Source organism: Neoarius graeffei, chromosome 28 (genome assembly GCF_027579695.1).
Source record: "Neoarius graeffei isolate fNeoGra1 chromosome 28, fNeoGra1.pri, whole genome shotgun sequence".
NCBI lineage: Eukaryota > Metazoa > Chordata > Actinopteri > Siluriformes > Ariidae > Neoarius > Neoarius graeffei.
The window spans coordinates 437030-458024 of record NC_083596.1 but is presented as its reverse complement, the minus strand read 5'-3'; the positions used below and the strand labels follow the sequence as shown (position 1 = coordinate 458024).

The window sequence follows — 20995 nt, the reverse complement described above, 5'->3', positions numbered from 1 at the left end:
TTTTATTTTTTAAATAAAAAATCGTTTTTGTTAAGGATCCTAAACTTTCTACCAAGAATGCAGACAAAAAGAAGCAGAAACTGAGGAGCTGCAAAGAAAAATGCTTACACACTTTTAGTGCTGGCGGCACGGTGGTGTAGTGGTTAGCGCTGTCGCCTCACAGCAAGAAGGTCCGGGTTCGAGCCCCGTGGCCGGCGAGGGCCTTTCTGTGCGGAGTTTGCATGTTCTCCCCGTGTCCGCGTGGGTTTCCTCCGGGTGCTCCGGTTTCCCCCACAGTCCAAAGACATGCAGGTTAGGTTAACTGGTGACTCTAAATTGAGCGTAGGTGTGAATGTGAGTGTGAATGGTTGTCTGTGTCTATGTGTCAGCCCTGTGATGACCTGGCGACTTGTCCAGGGTGAACCCCGCCTTTCGCCCGTAGTCAGCTGGGATAGGATCCAGCTTGCCTGCGACCCTGTAGAAGGATAAAGCGGCTACAGATAATGAGATGAGATAAGACTTTTAGTGCTTATAAAATGGGATTTCTCCGAAAAATTAGTTTAAAATGAAGAACAAAGAGGCGAGAGGATGGGACCAGAGCAGTGATGATCAGGGATTGGTTATGAGGAGGGCCAGAGTGATCAGGGATTGGTTGCAAGTGTAAGTCAGGCATTATGACTGATGGTGAGTCGCATGAACCAGCTTGCTAAACTCCTATAATGGCAGCTATGGTGTCAGCTGGAGACCCGTACCGAGTTCAGGATGGTCACTAATGTGCTGAAAAAGTCATTAGATTGACCGCGAGTCTCTGTTTTTAATTAAAGGGTCTAAAAATCCAATGATAGTCTCGATGTTTGCAACACTGAAGCAGCATTTGGACCCAGAAATGGTGATCGATGTTAGACTTCTATCCGTCCATGATCGATCCCACTTCTCCATCAGGGTGGGTGAGCTGGAGCCAATCCCAGCTGACTGTGTGTGAAGGGCGGGGTTCACCCTGGGCGGGTCACACAGAGACCAGCAACCATCACACTCCCACTCAGCCCTCTGGGGGTTTAGAGGAGCCAGGTGACTGAATCCACGTGTGTTTGGACTGTGGGAGGAAACCGGAGACCCAGAGGAGGAAACCCGCACAGACACGAGGAGAACAAACTCCACACAGAGAGACCCCAGTGGGCTGTGAGGCTCGAACCCAGAACCTTCTGGCTGTGAGGTGACCATAATCATCACTGCATCTTTTCATTTAGGTTTTCTTAGTGAAAGAAAAAACCTGCTGAGCCGCCTGCGTGGTGCTGATGTTATTATAAGGTGATCATTACCCTCAGGAACAGACGTGCCGGGAGGCAGAGGCCCTCGTGTGAAGAGTAAAAACACAGCATTCGTGGAATTTTAGTGCATTGTTTCAGCAGATTGCTGGTGATTTCCATCCTGAGTGGAAATGATCATTTTACAGACGTTGTGAGCATCACTGTTGTAATCTTTCTTCGTGAAATGAAACCACACGTTCGATCACGTCTTCCTCTCCACCATGACTGACTGATTCTTCTTCCAAGTTTCCAGCAGTGTAGATGCCTCTGCTTCCTTTCATTTTTTATTGCAATACTTTTTTTATTGCCCCTTTTTTTTAACTTCCCTTTTTATCCACCTTTTGTAGCACTTTGAGATTTTAACAATAGAAAGTGCATTATAAATAAAATTTTTTATTATTATTATTATTATTATGTAGAGTTTGATGTCATGATGCACGAGTTTTCGCAATGCACAGCTGTCAGAACAACATGGCAACATCCATGAACAGACTCGGTAACCTCAGAGGCAGAGGATTCCAAAAGATCAGCAGCTTGAGACCAGTTCTCCATTCCCACCCCGAGTGGAGGCCAGCAGGTGGGAGGGGTTAGGGAAAACGGCAAATAGAATCAGAGCTGGTTGTCAGGCTGCAGAGATTTTTTTTTTACTCTCTCTCACATTCACACACACACCTTCCCTGTTTCTTTTTTTTTTTGGTGTGTGTGCATGTTTAAACGTGTGTGTGTGTGTGTGTGGGGGGGGGGGGGGGGTATCTATGGGAATGGGTGTGGTATTTAACCAAAGGTCAGCTGCTCTAACACTAATTCATCTCATCTCATCTCATTATCTCTAGCCGCTTTATCCTTCTACAGGGTCGCAGGCAAGCTGGATCCTATCCCAGCTGACTACGGGTGAAAGGCGGGGTTCACCCTGGACAAGTCGCCAGGTCATCACAGGGCTGACACATAGACACAGACAACCATTCACACTCACATTCACACCTACGCTCAATTTAGAGTCACCAGTTAACCTAACCTGCATGTCTTTGGACTGTGGGGGAAACCGGAGCACCCGGAGGAAACCCACGCGGACACGGGGAGAACATGCAAACTCCACACAGAAAGGCCCTCGCCGGCCCCGGGGCTCGAACCCAGGACCTTCTTGCTGTGAGGCGACAGTGCTAACCACTACACCACCGTGCCGCCCCTAACACTAATTATGATATCAAAATTACGATGTTTTAAGTTTGTTTAAAAAATGCTGAGTGAGTTTTTGTCTCTTGTCTGTTTCAGTTTGTCTAAAACCTGCAGGAAGGAGAGAGACGGAGCTGCAGCGGAGCCGAAACGAGGGAAGAAACGACTGGTGAAGGAGGAGAAGAGCGACTCAGACTGAGAGACGGGGGGAGAGAGAGATGGGGGTTCCATTTACTCATCTTTCTGTCCAAAGGGAAAAAAAAATGTGTGTGTGTGAAGGTTCAGCCTTCATTTCCTGAGTGAAGTTTACATTAGAGACACCCACAGTTCAGCTGCTGCTCAGAGTGAAGGTGGAATTAGCGGACAGGCTAATGCTAAACTGATGGCCACACACTTCCATTACCTGTTAGTGACATTAGCGCTGTAGCTCCACTTTAAATGTAAAGGAGCAGGAGACCGTTATTCTCACATTCAGGTTAATTCTACATCACCATCAACTCCTGACCTGTTTTACACACACACACTCTTTCCTCACCCTCACACTCTGAGATTGAAACACTGCCCACCCGTTCACCCTCCTGCTGATGGTTCTACTGAACCATGTTGCTGTAATCCAATCGTCAGTGCTCTCTCTCTCTCTCTCTCTCTCTCTCTCTCCACCCAGTGCATTAGATCGAGACTCGGTTCTCTGACCGTCACCGGTTTGTTACGGTTTCATCGCTGTTTTATATCGTGGCTGAAACCCTGTGCGTGTGAGGTCAGTAAACGGTTCACGTTCTCCATCATCACTGACCAGCACGACCTGCACCTGATTGGTCGAGTTATGATCTTCAACACTTCTGATTGGTTGGTTGGCAGTAACACGTCACTGATTATTTTTGTTAAACACTTGATCTGTGTATTTTAATGGTGCATGAAATAAAATCTCACTCAGGGCACCTGATAATCTTGACTTTAAAACATTTTTTACTTTTTTTCTCTTTGTGAAATTTTCACTCACTAATCTTTGTTTTATTTCATATTGCAGTCATTTCTCATTTTATACACAGTTTTATACACGTAGTTTAGATGAGTTCTACTCTTTTACAAAAAACTCCAAAGCATAATAAAATTTCTTAAATTTTCTTAAAAGTGCTCCTGTGTTTTTATTTACTGTGTATTTTAATGAAACCTGTGCATTCGTTCTGTTGAACACGATGCGTTCAGTAAAATAATTTTCACACACAGGTTTATTTTATTTACCACAACACACACCAGAAAGGTGAACAAAATATTTATTATAGATCTGTTTTAATTCAATTTCAAATTCATGGTGAGGTACTGAAGTTCTGTGTGTGTGTGTGTGTGTGTGTGTGTGTTTAACCCCAGCTTTTGAAGAACTGTTTGAAAAGAACAGATTCACGACCTTGAGGAAAAATCTCCACCTGTGCGCACGCACACACACACACACACACACAAAACTTCAGCTTATATTTCAGAATTTTTTAGTTAATGAATGCTTGTGTGTGTGTGTGTGTGTGTACCTGAGTTGTAGCTCTGCAGTAACCCATTCTCACAATAAACTCATCTGCTATTTGCAGCGCTGCTCGCTTCTCCATATTGGCACCACCACCTGTCAATCCCAACCAGTGATAATCACTCTGTACACTCTCTCACACACACTCTCTCTCGCGCACACACACACCTTTCCAGATGAAGATCTTGCCATTGGCTCCATTGTCAAGGATGAAGCAATCATCTCTCTGCAGCAGTTTCTGATCGAACGGCGCTTTATCACCCAGCCGATTGACAGACATGCAGCCCAACGCATCAGTCACCTAACACACACACACACACACACACGCACACACACCCCTGAGGTCAACATTTTTCTTCACTGATACTGTAATGAAACATTTTAAGATGCACAGAAACATTTACCCAGGGGGCAGTGCATTCGGCCCTGTTCACACCTGGCGTTATGGGCGTGTCTCCACTGAGCACCTACTATCGGATTTTATCCATCACCTTCAGGACACACAGGACTCTGTTCACACCTGTACTCACCTCTGACCCCTTACCATCCCACACTCAGGACATACTGTAATGCCAGGTGTGAACTGGGCCTGAAACACACAACAGGACATGCAGGGAGTACAGGGACACACCCACCTTGTAGAGAGAGGTGGAGTTTGTCCTGTCTGCCTCACTGTCCTCTTCAAACGAATCTTTAATTGCTGGTATTGGACCAAGAACCTGTCAATCATCAGGAAAAGGAGGTGGGGGTACCTCTAATAACTGAAAGGAAAAATGTGTGTCTGTATGTGCGCATGTGTGTACCTGGACCATCTCTAGTGGCTCCTCCCCCTGTGTGACATCATATATGTGAGCTTTGCCATTTCTCTCCGTGTCTCTGATTAAAGCGGCGATCTGACAAAGCTTCTGTTTCTCAAATACACTTGACTTACAGCCACTCCATGAGATAATGAGCTGAACACACACACACAATTTGGGTTTTAAGCATCAGTGGTGAAAAATCTGATGAGAAAAAAAATCCTGATGCGAGCTGACTTATATGGAACACACACACACACACACACACACACACACCTGTCCCAGATCGAGGATGAAGCAGTCTCCGGTGTTGAAGCTCCTCCAGTTGAGCTCCACCTCTCTCACACAGATGTTTCTCTTTCCCTTAATCTGATAAAGACGTTGCACCGAAACACACTGCGTCTGCACCCGCCTGAACCCAGACTCTACACCCCCCCTCTACACACACACACACACACACACACACACACACAGTAAAACTGAGATGTACTCAGTACAATTGTATAAAGCTGATTTGGGGGCGGGGCTATATGTTTGTGATGCATCTCTGGACCAAACACAGCCGATATGTAAATGAGCTGAGTTAGTGAATGCACCTTATAGCTCACTCCATTGGGGAAGAGCTGCATGAACTCTTCCGTCTCGTGTCCCTGCTCCTGTCTACGCTGGACAGCGTCCCCCCCGAGGTACTGGTCCAGCTGAGTGGCCAACATAGCACAGGCACACTGCTCATCCTGTGATGACTCCTCCCCTACAGGTCAGGGATCAGGGGTCAGAGGTGGACTAGACATGACTCTAAGCATGTACACACTTTAGCTCTGTCCCAAACGCTCAAGTTCATCACTACTTAGTGTTCTTAAAGAACCACAGTCACACAGTGTTCATGGACCTGTGCTGGTGTTACTGTAACACTGATTCCTAATTAACACATTTCTATTAATTCATGCCGTTTGTGACACAGCCGCGGTCATGTGATTTCCACTTCTCACCCATCCACATGTGTAGCTCCGCCTTCTCACAATGTTTGTTCAGGATGATGTACGAGTCTCCAGTGTAAAACACGCCCAACTGCCTGCTGTCCAGCTGCACAGCCTCCATCTTCTCCACCCTCCATCCAAACACACCATCACCAAACACACACACTGGGAACATCACACTGCACACACAAAGAGAAACACAGCATTATGCTCAGTGATGGATGGAGATAATGAAGAGAAAGAAACACAGTGATACACAAAGGTCAAAGATCAGCATGACAAAGCGAGCACAGGGTGAGGTGACAGTGAGTGATTCCCCATAATGCACCTGTAAAATGAGCCCTAATCACCCTGCACAAATTATTCATGAGGTTAACTGATGCTCAATCTCACACACACACACACACACACACACACACACACACACACACACGTCTATTATTTCTCTTTCACTGAACTGTCAATCTGAGTTTGTATATAATATAATATAATATAATATAATATAATATAATATAATATAATATAATATAATATAATATAATATAATATGACACATTTTACTGATACACAATTTACTGACAAACAGAATTAACAAACACTGAAACACAAAGTGCAGGTAAAAAGTGCTGTCACACACACACACACACACACACACACACACACACACACACACACACACACAATACTAATCATGCTATCTGTTATCACCCAGATGGGGATGGGCTCCTTTAGAATCTGGTTCCTTTCTCGGTTTCTTCCTCGTGTTGTCTGAGGGAGTTTTTCCTCACCACCATCACCTCAGGCTTCATCATCAGGGATACATTTAAAATTTATATCTGGAATTTATATATTTCTGTAAACCTGGTTAAAAGTGCTGTGCAAGTCAATTATAACTGAACTGAAAGTGCTGAAACACACACAGAGAAGTGACATACAGGATTTAAAATGATTTTATTTGGTTTTCCTGTGCAGCTAAAATAAATTCTCCTTTGTACACGAGTTGTATAGTGTGTGTTGTGTGTCATATGTCGTGCAGACCTGAACTGTTTAAGTCCTCTGTAATCCTGATTTTTTTCTGTATATTTTATTTATCTAAAGTAATAATATTGTTTGTGTGTGAACTTACCTTTCTCAGGTCCGTACTCGTCTGTACTGACACACTCCTCACACACTGCTGACTTTATGAGCTCCTGCACTTGTCCTCACAGCACTGTCTCCACAACACCACACACACACACACGCACACACACACACACACACACACACACACACACACACACACACACACACACACACAGAGCTGATTTCTGATCAGTTATTATAACTGACAACGTTCTGAGTGCAGGCTCCATCCCAAACCACTGACCGTGTGTGTTCACATTCTCTAAGTGTGTTTATTACACAGTTAAATACTCACTCACATTCAATAAGCACTTTATCCTGTTCAGGGTCACAGTGCACCTGGCGTCTATCCCAGGAACCCAAGAGGACATCCTGGAGAAGACAGAGGAACATCACAGAGACACGGAGAGAACATGTAAAACTACACACACACACTAACCTGTGATCAGGATGGAACCGAGGAACTCTGATGGTGTTCCCCACTGTTACACCACTACACTGTCCAGGGCAGATTTATACACGCGTCCATGAGTCTCTGTCCAACCCTAACCCTAACCCTAACTCTAACCCTAACCCTAACCCTAACCCTGTGTTTTCTTTCCCTCCCCCCCACCCCAAATCTGTCCCTCTGAGTTACATGGAGTCAACAGGAAATCTTTTGGTGGAGACGGTGGGGACCTCGACTGGCTATCGTAGCCTGCAGGGAATCGGCCGTCAGACATTCTGTCGCATGTCCCAGACCCGGTGAAATGTAACTGAATTTTCTTGGCCAGCCCTAAGGGTCCCATCTGCATCTCATCATTGCTGAGGAGTGTGCTCCCATCACCCAATCAAGCATCCAGCCAGAGCAGGTCATGATATATTTTTTACCATATTAACATGTCATTGTTGTGTGTTATGCCTGATGTAAAGACTCTCGTCTCTACGAGCCTACCACACAGATTTAATACTTGTCATTTTTAGGGCATACCTAACAACGTGTTTTCTTCCCCCCCCCCCCCCCCCCAATCTGTCCCTCTGAGTTACATGTTGATCCTGGGATTGAGATGCTGGCCTCTTCTGCCCCTCGGACCTGCTTGATCCATCCTGGTGCCCTGTGTCTGGTCGGAGTTTTATCGCACCGCTCCTGTGAAGGACGGCCCCATGAGGACAGTTGAGGGTTATACCTGTTAAAACTGTTAATGTTATAGTCAGGCTGTCTGTTGTTGCCCAAATGAGGATGGGTTCCCTTTTGAGTCTGGTTCCTCTCGAGGTTTCTTCCTCATGTCGTCTGAGGGAGTTTTTCCTTGCCACCGTCGCCACAGGCTTCATCATTGGGGATAGATTAGGGATAAAATTAGCTCATGTTTTAAGTCATTCAAATTCTGTAAAGCTGCTTTGCGACAATGTCTATTGTTAAAAGCGCTGTACAAATAAACTTGATTTGATTATTTGATTTGATTATTAGTTTCCACTGTTATGCTGATGACACACAGTTGTATGTTTCTGTAAAACCTGATGAGAGACACCAGCTTAATAGAATTGAGGAATGTGTGAAGGACATTAGACACTGGATGCTTATTAACTTCCTTCTGCTTAACTCTGACGAGACTGAAGTACTTGTACTCGGACCACATGCAGCTAGAAGTAAGTTTTCTGATTCCACAGTAACTCTGGATGGCCTTTCTGTTTCTTCACGTGCAGCAGTAAAAGACCTCGGAGTGATTATTGACCCCAGTCTTTCATTCGAAACTCACATTGATAACATCACCCGGATAGCTTTCTTTCTTTTTTTTTTTTTAATTTATTATTGACATTCAGAATCAGACATTCACATCCGGTACATCATATGTTCATACATCTTACATCTGTTGTCTGCCCCAAATGCCAAAATAGCATTTTTGTTTTGTATCTGAAGAATGAAAAGAGAAACAAACAACAGGAAGAAGAAAAAACCCTATGTACAAGTAGGGCGTGATCCTTTTTATACAGCACAGTCACTGGTTTGTGAAAATAAAGTCAGGCCTATGGAGCGTGACATATTTGACCCAGTTTTCCTAGTGTGAAGTGAATTTCTCCAATTTGTGATTAACAAAAGCTGTTATCTTCTCCATTTTATAAATGTCCATTGTAATGTCCATCCATATATTTAAAGTTGGGCTCTCCTGTGATAACCATTTCCTGGTAATACTCTTTTTACAGGCCACCAGCAAGATATTTATTAAATGTTTATCTCTTTTTGGCCATTCCTCAGGTATGTGTCCGAAAAACATAGTCTTACTCTCGAGGGATATTTCACATTTGAAGATATCCTGTAGGGCATTGTGTATCTCTCTCCAATAGTCCTTCATGACCGGGCAGTCCCAGAAAACATGGTAATGGTTCGCACTTTGATTTCCGCAGTTCCTCCAGCAGACAGGGGAGTTATTATCTTAGTGAGACTTCTGAGAAGGCATAATAAAGTACCTAATCAGGCTTTTCCAGCCAAATTCCCTCCACTTCTGTGAGCTGGTACACATCCATTGATACTTCCATATTGTTGTCCATTCTTCCTCAGATATAGTTATGCCTCCTTCCTTCTCCCATTTTATTTTAATATATAAAGTTGAATGTGGTTTCAAATTCAACAGTCCCTTATACAAGCATGAAATAGTTCTATCAATAGTTTCTGAATTATAGGCACATCTGCAATTTATCTTTTCAATCAGGTACATTTCCAGACAAAATGAAAATTGCAAAAGTGATACCATTGTTTAAAACTGGAGATAGACACCATTTCACAAACTACAGGCCTGTTTCTTTACTCCCCCAATTCTCCAAAATACTCGAAAAACTTTTTTCAGATAGACTGGACAAATTCATTGAAAAACACAACCTCCTTACAGACAGTCAGTATGGATTCAGAACGGACAGATCAACATCGATGGCACTAATGGAACTAATAGAGGAAATCACAAAATGTATAGACAATAAAAAAATAGCAATTGGAGTATTTGTGGACCTAAAAAAAGCATTCGATACCATTGGTCACAGTATATTATTAAGTAAACTAGAAAAGTGTGGTGTTAGGGGAGTCGGGTGGAGCTGGCTGTCGAGCTATCTAAGAAACAGGCAACAGTTTGTGCAGATAGGTGACCATAAATCTGATTTCATGAACATTACATGCGGGGTACCACAGGGGTCAATATTAGGTTTGAAATTATTCATAATATATATCAATGACATATGTACAATTTTGCAAGTACTGAAATTTGTTTTGTTTGCAGATGACACCAATATTTTTTGTTCCGGTGAGAATTTGCAGTAGACTTTAGAGACAATCACAACTGAAATAAATAAACTAAAACTATGGTTTGACAAAAATAAATTATCATTAAATCTAAGCAAAACAAAGATCATGTTGTTTGGGAGACACAAAATAGATTGTAATGTAGAATTGATAATAGACAATACTAAGATAGAAATGGTACAGGAAATTAAATTTCTTGGTGTGATTTTGGATCCTAAAGTCTGCTGGAAACCTCATGTAGGATACGTACGAGCAAAACTGGCAAAGTGCTCGGCAATTCTGTGGAAAACAAAAGATATTCTTGATAGTAAATCTTTGCATACTCTATATTACTTGTTATTTTTGCCATATCTGACTTATTGTGTCGAAGTCTGGGGAAACACCTACAAAACCACTCTGCAGCCGATATGTACAATACAGAAAAGAGCAATAAGGACAATAAACAAAACAGGATACAGAGATCACACAAACTCACTATTCATAAAATCACACATGTTGAAATTTATGGATCTGGTCAAATTCAGAACAGCACAAATAATGTACAAAGCGAGAAATAATCTATTGCCGAAAAATATACAAGGAATGTTCAGTGAGAGAGAGGGGGGATATAATCTAAGGGGAGACCTAAATTTTAAAAAACCAAAGGTTAGAACAAATATGAAAAGCATGTGCGTATCGAGCTGTGGGGTGACTTTATGGAACAGACTGGAGACAGAAATAAAACAAAGTGCAAATATAAATCTGTTTAAAAAAAGGTACAAAAAATTTTTTTAAACACGTATGTTGAAGAGGAAGTATGTTAACGGAGGATGATGAGGGATAAATAGAATAGGGTTGATTGTTATATTAGAACTAACTTAGTATATGGTATATATTTATTTATGGGGATAGATATCTTCATATTTACAGGGATAGGTATGTAGTAGATATTTATTTTTGTAATTATATATTTATATAGATATTTATGAAGTGTATATATGGAATGAAGTATATATTTAATTTTGTAACTAAATATTTATATAGATATTTATGAAGTGTATGTGTGTATATATACACTCACCGGCCACTTTATTAGGTACACCATGCTAGTAATGGGTTGGACCCCCTTTTGCCTTCAGAACTGCCTCAATTCTTCGTGGCATAGATTCAACAAGGTGCTGGAAGCATTCCTCAGAGAGTTTGGTCCATATTGACATGATGGCATCACACAGTTGGCGCAGATTTGTCGGCTGCACATCCATGATGCGAATCTCCCGTTCCACCACATCCCAAAGATGCTCTATTGGATTGAGATCTGGTGACTGTGGAGGCCATTTGAGTACAGTGAACTCATTGTCATGTTCAAGAAACCAGTCTGAGATGATTCCAGCTTTATGACATGGCGCATTATCCTGCTGAAAGTAGCCATCAGAAGTTGGGTACATTGTGGTCATAAAGGGATGGACATGGTCAGCAACAATACTCAGGTAGGCTGTGGCGTTGCAACGATGCTCAATTGGTACCAAGGGGCCCAAAGAGTGCCAAGAAAATATTCCCCACACCATTACACCACCACCACCAGCCTGAACCGTTGATACAAGGCAGGATGGATCCATGCTTTCATGTTGTTGACGCCAAATTCTGACCCTACCATTCGAATGTCGCAGCAGAAATCGAGACTCATCAGACCAGGCAACGTTTTTCCAATCTTCTATTGTCCAATTTCGATGAGCTTTTGCAAATTGTAGCCTCAGTTTCCTGTTCTTAGCTGAAAGGAGTGGCACCCGGCGTGGTCTTCTGCTGCTGTAGCCCATCTGCCTCAAAGTTCGACGTACTGTGCGTTCAGAGATGCTCTTCTGCCTACCTTGGTTGTAACGGGTGGTTATTTGAGTCACTGTTGCCTTTCTATCAGCTCGAACCAGTCTGGCCATTCTCCTCTGACCTCTGGCATCAACAAGGCATTTCCGCCCACAGAACTGCCGCTCACTGGATATTTTTTCTTTTTCGGACCATTCTCTGTAAACCCTAGAGATGGTTGTGCGTGAAAATCCCAGTAGATCAGCAGTTTCTGAAATACTCAGACCAGCCCTTCTGGCACCAACAACCATGCCATGTTCAAAGTCACTCAAATCACCTTTCTTCCCCATACTGATGCTCGGTTTGAACTGCAGGAGATTGTCTTGACCATGTCTACATGCCTAAATGCACTGAGTTGCCGCCATGTGATTGGCTGATTAGAAATTAAGTGTTAATGAGCAGTTGGACAGGTGTACCTAATAAAGTGGCCGGTGAGTGTATATAGTATATATATATATATATATATATATATATATATATATATATATATATATATATATATATATGTGTGTGTGTGTGTGTGTGTGTGTGTATATATGTATATATGTATAATATGTGTGTATATATATATATATATATATATATATATGGATATGGTATGTAGTATATATTTATTTTGTAATTATATATTTATATGGATATTCATGAAGTGTATATATGGTATATATTTTTATAGGTGTATTAATGTAGTTTGGATTTCGGGGTAGTTAAAAAGGGGTGGGAAATTAAAAAAAAGTATTGTACTTCTTCCCACTCCTTTTTCGAACAATGTGTGGTGTATTGCAATGTCTTAGCTCTTGGTTATTTTATTTATTCTTTTTTTGTCACTTTTTTCATTTTCTTTCTTTTGTATGTACAAATAGTTACATACATTTTTATACATGTTTGAAATAAAATAAATTCATTCAATAAATTAATTCATTCATTCATTCATAGGCTTTTGTAAACAATTCAGTCAAACACGTTTGTTTTTGTTACATTTTTCATCTTCATATCGACGTAGTGTCGCAGCTGCAGGTATCGATAGAAGTCTTGTTTTTCTAATAAATGTGTCCTTTTAAGTGTTTCAAAACTGAGCAATTTTTCATCTTTCATTACACTACATACCCTTAGCTATCCAGTCCTTGAATCTAGAGTCCAATTTATTAGGTGTAAACTCTGTCATAAGCACATCATTTAAGAGTTGTAATATTGCTCTCAAGTTCATGTTCCCTTATGATAGTTTTCCATGTTTTAAGGGTCCATTTCACCCATGGGTTATCAATGTTATTTATGTGGGTTTGTAGGTTGTAATCAGCTAAGATTGCCTGTATGGGGATGGAGGGTGTTTTTTCCTCAGTGTTTTTCCATTGAGCAGTATATGACGGGTTGCACCAGCATATCACTGCTCTCATCTGCTCTGCCAAATAATAATATCTAAAATAAGGCAAGCCCTATCCTCCCTTTTGTTTTGCTATCTGTAAAGTTTTGAGATGGACCCTTGGTCTTTTACCTTGCCATATATACCTAGATAGCATTTTGTCCCACTCGTTAAATTGGTTTTGGTTAATCTCTATTGGCAGGGTTTGAAATAAATATAAAAGTCTTGGCAATATATTCATTTTAATAGAGTCAGTTCTTGAACTAAGGCTGAAGAAAGGAATTAACTTCATCTCACTATGTCATCCTTTATTTTTTTATGTATTGGTAGATAATTGTGTTCTGATAATTTTGTAAGATCTTTTGGTAGGTTGATGCCTAAGTATTTAAAAGACTCTGTTTGCCATGCTAAGGGGTAACTACTTTTGATTTCTCCTGGTGGGCTATAATTATATGAGAGTAACTGGGTTTTACTTATATTGATTTTGTACCCTGATAATTGACTGTACTGCTCAAATGATTGCATCAATTTAGGCAGCGAGTACGTTGGGTGCCCAAGGTAGATCAAAATGTCATCTGCATAGCAGGCCAATTTATATTCCGTCCCTTTAATAGTGATTCCCTTGATGTCTTCATTTTGTCTAACGTACTGAGCTAGTGGTTCCAAATATAATGCGAAGAGTAATGGTGACCATGCGCAACCCTGTCTGGTGCCCCTTTCTAGGGTAAAACTATTTGATAAATATCCATTGATTTTAATCCTAGCTGTAGGATTGTCATATAGTGCCTGTATGGTTTTAATAATTGTATCATGGAAGCCGAATCTATGTAGGACTCTGTAGAGAAAGTTCCAGTTGACCGAATCGAAGGCCTTTTCAGCATCTACGCTTATCACAATGGCTTTAATTAAATTTTTTTGTATATGATCTATAATATGTAGTGTCTTTCGTATATTGTCTTGTGTTTAGCGTTGACGTATGAAACCTGTTTGATCATTATGTATCAATGTTGGTAGGAACTCTTCTAATCATTTGGCCATGATAGAGGCAAATAGTTTATAGTCTATATTAAGAACAGAAATTGGCCTAAAAGATCCACACTCCATTTTATCCTTGCCTTCTTTTGGTATGGCTGAAATTATTGCCTCCTTCCAGCTGGGTGGCGTTTGTGCTTTTTTTAAAGCCCAATTCAGTGCGGGGAGTAAAACAGGTATTAGTTCTTTTTTAAATTCCTTGTACCACTCTGCCGTGTAACCATCAAATCCTGGTGACTTGCTTAATTTAAGCCTACTAATTGCAACTTTTAATTCTTCTTCACCCTGTAGAACAGGATAAAGCAGCTAGAGATAATGAGATGAATGAGAAATAATTCTTCTTCAGTTATATCTGCAGTCATTATTTCATTTTGTTCTTCATCTAGAGTGGGTAAATCTAGGGGATTCAGGAAGCTGTCAGTTTGGGTGACACTCCTACCAGGGACTTCAGAATATAGGGTTTTATAAAACACTTCAAGCTTCCTGAATTTCATTTAGTTTATCTTTTATCACTTTTGTTCTTGGATCCCTAATTTTATGAATTGTATTTTCGTCTATCTTTTTTTTTCAGATTCCATGCCAATACTTTCATAGATTTAGAGCCACTTTCGTAGTGTCTCTGTTTCAGAAACATTACGTTTTTCTTGATTTCTTGTGTGGCCAGACTATTAATTTCGTTCCTGATATTTCTCATTTCTCTTCATGTATCCTGTGCCAAATCCAATTTATGCATTCCTTCTAATTCCTTTAGCTTGTTTTTTAAGTCCTCAAATTTTTTATTCCTATTTTTTTTTCTTAAATGAAGATATTGCTATAATTTTCCCTCTTAGAACAGCCTTCAAAGTATCCCAAAACATGGGAGGTGAGACCTCTCCAGTATCATTGAACTCTAAGAAGAGACTAATTTCGGATTTAATTTATATCTTAAAAGACGGATCATTCATCAGGCTTGAGTTCAATTTCCATGTATTATTTTTTGACCGCAGGTTAAGATCAATGGATAACTACAACCCCGATTCCAAAAAAGTTGGGACAAAGTACAAATTGTAAATAAAAACGGAATGCAATAATGTGGAAGTTTCAAAATTCCATATTTTATTCAGAATAGAACATAGATGACATATCAAATGTTTAAACTGAGAAAATGTATCATTTAAAGAGAAAAATTAGGTGATTTTAAATTTCATGACAACAACACATCTCAAAAAAGTTGGGACAAGGCCATGTTTCCCACTGTGAGACATCCCCTTTTCTCTTTACAACAGTCTGTAAACGTCTGGGGACTGAGGAGACAAGTTGCTCAAGTTTAGGGATAGGAATGTTAACCCATTCTTGTCTAATGTAGGATTCTAGTTGCTCAACTGTCTTAGGGCTTTTTTGTCGTATCTTCCGTTTTATGATGCACCAAATGTTTTCTATGGGTGAAAGATCTGGACTGCAGGCTGGCCAGTTCAGTACCCGGACCCTTCTTCTACGCAGCCATGATGCTGTAATTGATGCAGTATGTGGTTTGGCATTGTCATGTTGTAAAATGCAAGGTCTTCCCTGAAAGAGACGTCGTCTGGATGGGAGCATATGTTGCTCTAGAACCTGGATATACCTTTCAGCATTGATGGTGTCTTTCCAGATGTGTAAGCTGCCCATGCCACACGCACTAATGCAACCCCATACCATCAGAGATGCAGGCTTCTGAACTGAGCGCTGATAACAACTCGGGTCGTCCTTCTCCTCTTTAGTCTGAATGACACGGCGTCTCTGATTTCCATAAAGAACTTCAAATTTTGATTCGTCTGACCACAGAACAGTTTTCCACTTTGCCACAGTCCATTTTAAATGAGCCTTGGCCCAGAGAAGACATCTGCGCTTCTGGATCGTGTTTAGATACGGCTTCTTCTTTGAACTATAGAGTTTTAGCTGGCAATGGCGGATGGCACGGTGAATTGTGTTCACAGATAATGTTCTCTGGAAATATTCCTGAGCCCATTTTGTGATTTCCAATACAGAAGCATGCCTGTATGTGATGCAGTGCCGTCTAAGGGCCCGAAGATCACGGGCACCCAGTATGGTTTTCCGGCCTTGACCCTTACGCACAGAGATTCTTCCAGATTCTCTGAATCTTTTGATGATATTATACACTGTAGATGATGATATGTTCAAACTCTTTGCAATTGTACACTGTCGAACTCCTTTCTGATATTGCTCCACTATTTGTCGGCGCAGAATTAGGGGGATTGGTGATCCTCTTCCCATCTTTACTTCTGAGAGCCGCTGCCACTCCAAGATGCTCTTTTTATACCCAGTCATGTTAATGACCTATTGCCAATTGACCTAATGAGTTGCAATTTGGTCCTCCAGCTGTTCCTTTTTTGTACCTTTAACTTTTCCAGCCTCTTATTGCCCCTGTCCCAACTTTTTTGAGATGTGTTGCTGTCATGAAATTTCAAATGAGCCAATATTTGGCATGAAATTTCAAAATGTCTCACTTTCGACATTTGATATGTTGTCTAATGGGGCTTTTCCACTACCAACGCGGCTGAGTTGGGCTGAGCCGTGCCGTGCTGAGTTGGGCTGAGTCGAGCTGAGTGGGGCTGTTGGAGTTGCATTTCGACTACAACCGCGCTGAACCGTGCTGGCTGGAAGGGGGTGGATACATTGGGTGGAGTTAGCGAAAGTGGGTGGACGTCACGTGATGTCGTTAGGCGGCGCAAACAGTGACATCAGTGACCTTTTAAGCGGTAGTCTCACGACCCGGATAGTAAACAATAAACATGGAGGACATGGAGTCGTTAGTGTTGCTGGTCTTGGTGCTGTGGCTTGTTGTCTTCTTCTTCTTTTTCGTAATTCTTCTTCTTCCGGGTTTACGGTGTTTACAGATCCCAGCGTGCTCCCGGGGTGTGTGTGGGCATGTGAGGACACTCCTCCTCACCAATCAGTGCACAGGGGAGTGTCTCCTCACACCCCTAGCCCCACTCGGCTCGGTTGGGCTCACTTTAGCCCCACTCCAAAACCGTGCGAGTTTTGGGTGCTGAGTAAGGCTGAAGTGAGCCCAGTCGTGCTGCTCTGAGGTAGTCGAAACGCGAGCCGTGTTGGGCTGAAGTGAGCTGAAAAAGGGTAGTGGAAAAGGCCCAAGTTCTATTGTGAATACAGTATCAGTTTTTGAGATTTGTAAATTATTGGATTCCATTTTTATTTATAATTTGTACTTTGTCCCAACTTTTTTGGAATCGGGGTTGTATATTGGTGCATGGTCACTTAGATCTATTGTCCCGATTCCACAAGTATGTATTTTATCTTTATCCTTCCCAAATGTTATGAAATAATCTATTCTTGTGTAGAGAGAGTGAGGGGCAGAATAGTGAGTGTAATCCCTTCTGTTAGGGAAAAAGTCTCGCCATATGTCAATTAAGCCCACCTCCTCAAAAAGCATATTTACTTTCTTATATAGGGACTTCATATCATGGGTTTTTCTACTAGATGAATCTAACTTTGGCTGTAGATGTATATTTAAATCCCCTCCACAGATCAAAAGGCCTTCTGTTTCCATTACCATAATATTAGTGATTTTTTGGAAGAAACTGATGTCACTCCCTGGGGGTGCATAGACGTTCAATAGGGTAATTGGATTCCCATCTATCTTACCCCTTACTAAAATAAATCTGCCCTCCTTATCACCCATTTCGAATACCTTTTCAAAATTTAGCTTGTTTGAAATGAGGGTAGCAACTCCTCTCCTATGTCCTGATTTGTATGAAGAAAAAAACAGATTAGTGAAGCCCATTTTTTTTATTTTACATGCTCCCTATCTGTCAAGTGGGTCTCCTGTAAATAAACTACATGGGCTTGTTCTGTCCTCACTTTAGATAGGATTTTACTACGTTTAATTGGATTCATCAGCCCACTGACATTAAACAAGATGAATTTTACTTTGTCACTAGCCATGTGTATTTACTTGTAAGTGTATCAACAGAATAAACAAAATGAGACTGAACAGATCCACTCCCTGAACAAACAGGAACACCGAACATAAGTAAAAGATAAAGAAAAAAAAGAAAAAAAATGTGATTCCAAGGCTGGGGTCTCTAATAGATGACCCTGAGCTAAGCTAGATAAAATGCCTAGCTGTGGGGGAAAGCCTCTCCCACCTATTGGCCGAGGGCCCCCACCATGGCACTCGGAAAGAGGAGGAAAAAGGTCTCTGTTCATTACACAGAAAATGTGTCCTTATGCTTCCCTCGCCTGTATATATTCTCACCTAACTGGGGTAAAGGTATAAATGCAAATATCTTGAAGTGAACACAACACCGCCTATTTTAAGTTCTGTTTAGCTCGCCGACACTTTAAAAGTCAATCAGAACTTATAAGTCCTCTGGAGAGGGTGAGGGCTGCCTTCTGAAGGCTCGCAGTCTCTCCTTGATACTTTTCTCTCACTCCTCACCTGTCCCTCGCCGGCTCGGTCTTCCCACTGCTTCCCAGGCGGAGCGGGACAGCTGCTCAGCCAGACTCTCCCTCGGTGTAATCACGCTGACTGGCAGCCCTCTGTCCTTCATGTCTATGGTCACTTCCTCCGCTGTCCGATACAGTTGCATCCCATCCTCGTAAAACACTCGTAGTTTACTCAACTCAACTCAACCTTTATTTATAGAGCACATTTAAAAACAACCGGGGTTGACCAAAGTGCTGTACAGGTTAATATATATAATATACATATAATACATACAATGCCACAATTACAAGACATTAAGATAAATACTAAAATACTTAAACTTGGTTAAAAGCCAGGGAGAAAAAGTGTGTTTTTAGAGAAGATTTAAAAACCTCAGATGATCCTGCAGATCGGATGTGCCAGGTCACAGTTTAGCTGGGAACGGAGTCTGGAAGCAGATATTTCTCTGCTTTAACACTCGCTTCGCCTCAGCATATTCCTTCCTCTTCTGCAGGACTGCTGGGGGTAATCCTGGTCAAAGTATATTAATCTCCCATTCAGAAAAACCTTCTTCTTTCCCCAGGCCTTGCGCAGAATCTCTTCTTTAATCTTGTAGTGGAGGAATTTGACTATTATTGACCGCGGCTTATCTTCCCTGTCTCTGGCAGGTCTTGGTGCCAGCGCGCAGTGCGCCCTCTCGATGTCAAGCTCCTCAGTTGGGGGTATCGCCAACGTGTCCCGTAATAGTTTTCCCACAAACTCCACCATAGATGATCCCTCGGCTCCTTCGGGAACATTGTATATCCTTAAATTCTCCCGTTGGGATCTCCCTTCATGATTGAGTAGCTTGTTTTCTTGCTGATACATGACTTTTATCATCTTGTTCAACACTTGCTCCACGTTTTGTGCACGGTCTTCCACTTTTTCAATTCACACCTCTGCCTCCACTATTTTTTGGTTGACGTTAGTGATCTCTGATTTAATATTGTTTAGTTGTTCTTTTGTGTCTCTTCGGAAGTCATGAATTTCCTCCAAAACTTTGGTCAGACTTGCGGCGTTACTTGAGTAAGGGTTAGCATTAGCTCTGCCATCTTGTGCCTGTGTAGGGGAGCTGTTCTTCAGATTTTCTTCATTTGTAAGCACTGCATCGGTGTTTTCTTTGTTTGCTTGCTTCTTCCCCATTCTTGCCCCTCTTGTCTGTTCAAGTAATACCTGAAAACCTAGTATTTGATGGTCTAACAGGGCGAAATAACTATTTTCGCGAGGAAGCTGTTACTTTAGGCTGCCATTCAGGATGATGATGTCACCGGAACCCTGGATAGCTTTCTTTCATCTCAGAAATATTGCAAAGATAAGAAATTTAATGTCACTACATGACGCAGAAAAACTAGTCCATGTTTTCGTTCCCTCCAGGTTGGATTATTGTAATGCCTTACTGTCTGGATGTTCCAATAAGTGCATAAACAAGCTCCAGTTAGTTCAAAATGCAACAGCAAGAGTCCTTACTAGAACTAGGAGATATGACCCCATCACCCTCTGTCTTATCCACACTGCATTGGCTCCCAATCAGATTTCGTATTGATTATAAAATACTACTATTGACCTTTAAAGCACTGAATGGTCTTGCACCACAGTACCTGAGTGAACTTCTGGTCCTTTATGACCCGCCATGCCTACTTGGATCAAAAAGTGCAGGCTATCTGCTGGTACCTCATATAGTGAAGGCTACATCAGGGGGTGGAGCCTTTTCTTACAAAGCCCCACAGTTATGGAACAGCCTTCCAAGTAGTGTTCAGGAATCAGACACAGTCTCAGTGTTTAAGTCTCGGCTGAAAACATATCTGTTTAGTCAAGCCTTTTGTTAATGGTGTTTATGAGGTAAAGGTGTAGATCTGGAGGTGTTAGGTATTGAGCCGGGGTGTCATCTTATGTAAGTTTGGCCCTATTAGGCTACCGTAACCCCCCCCCGATGCCCCCTGGGCTGATTTCCTGTGTACCGTCCAGTTCAGTCTTCAGTAAATGAACAGAAACCACACTCCATGTCGGTCTCCTTATTATTGGTTTAAACTTAAGGTCAGTACATAACAACTGGCGACGAGGATGCGTCTGATCTCACGCTGCCTTGAAGAAGTTTGAGAGTGTTCGTTTTTGTAAATAGATGTTTTATTTTCCAAGTTAGTCGCGTAGTCGATTAGTTCAGTGCCA

General features: G+C 41.7%; 2 protein-coding genes across 4 annotated transcripts in view; one reads left to right on the top strand and one right to left on the bottom strand.

Annotated features, from left to right (window-relative positions):
- tp53 (tumor protein p53) overlaps positions 1–3590 on the top strand; it is a 34435-nt gene extending 30845 nt beyond the window's left edge. For all 3 annotated transcript variants that reach the window (XM_060912608.1, XM_060912607.1, XM_060912609.1), the window contains one exon: positions 2559–3590. In XM_060912608.1, coding sequence (XP_060768591.1) covers positions 2559–2658 — 100 coding nt within the window. In that variant the 3' untranslated portion in view covers positions 2659–3590. The remainder of the gene's footprint in view (positions 1–2558) is intronic.
- A 227-nt stretch (positions 3591–3817) lies between these two features.
- On the bottom strand, positions 3818–19669 carry LOC132875400 (macrophage-capping protein-like). Its single transcript, XM_060912173.1, has 10 exons — positions 19358–19669; positions 7171–7243; positions 5762–5914; positions 5369–5523; positions 5049–5210; positions 4779–4928; positions 4611–4694; positions 4144–4276; positions 3983–4071; positions 3818–3883 (listed from the first exon to the last, which is right to left on the bottom strand). The coding sequence occupies exons 1-10, from the start codon at positions 19667–19669 to the stop codon at positions 3818–3820; spliced, it is 1377 nt and encodes a 458-aa protein (XP_060768156.1).
- Between the last annotated feature and the right edge of the window lie 1326 nt (positions 19670–20995).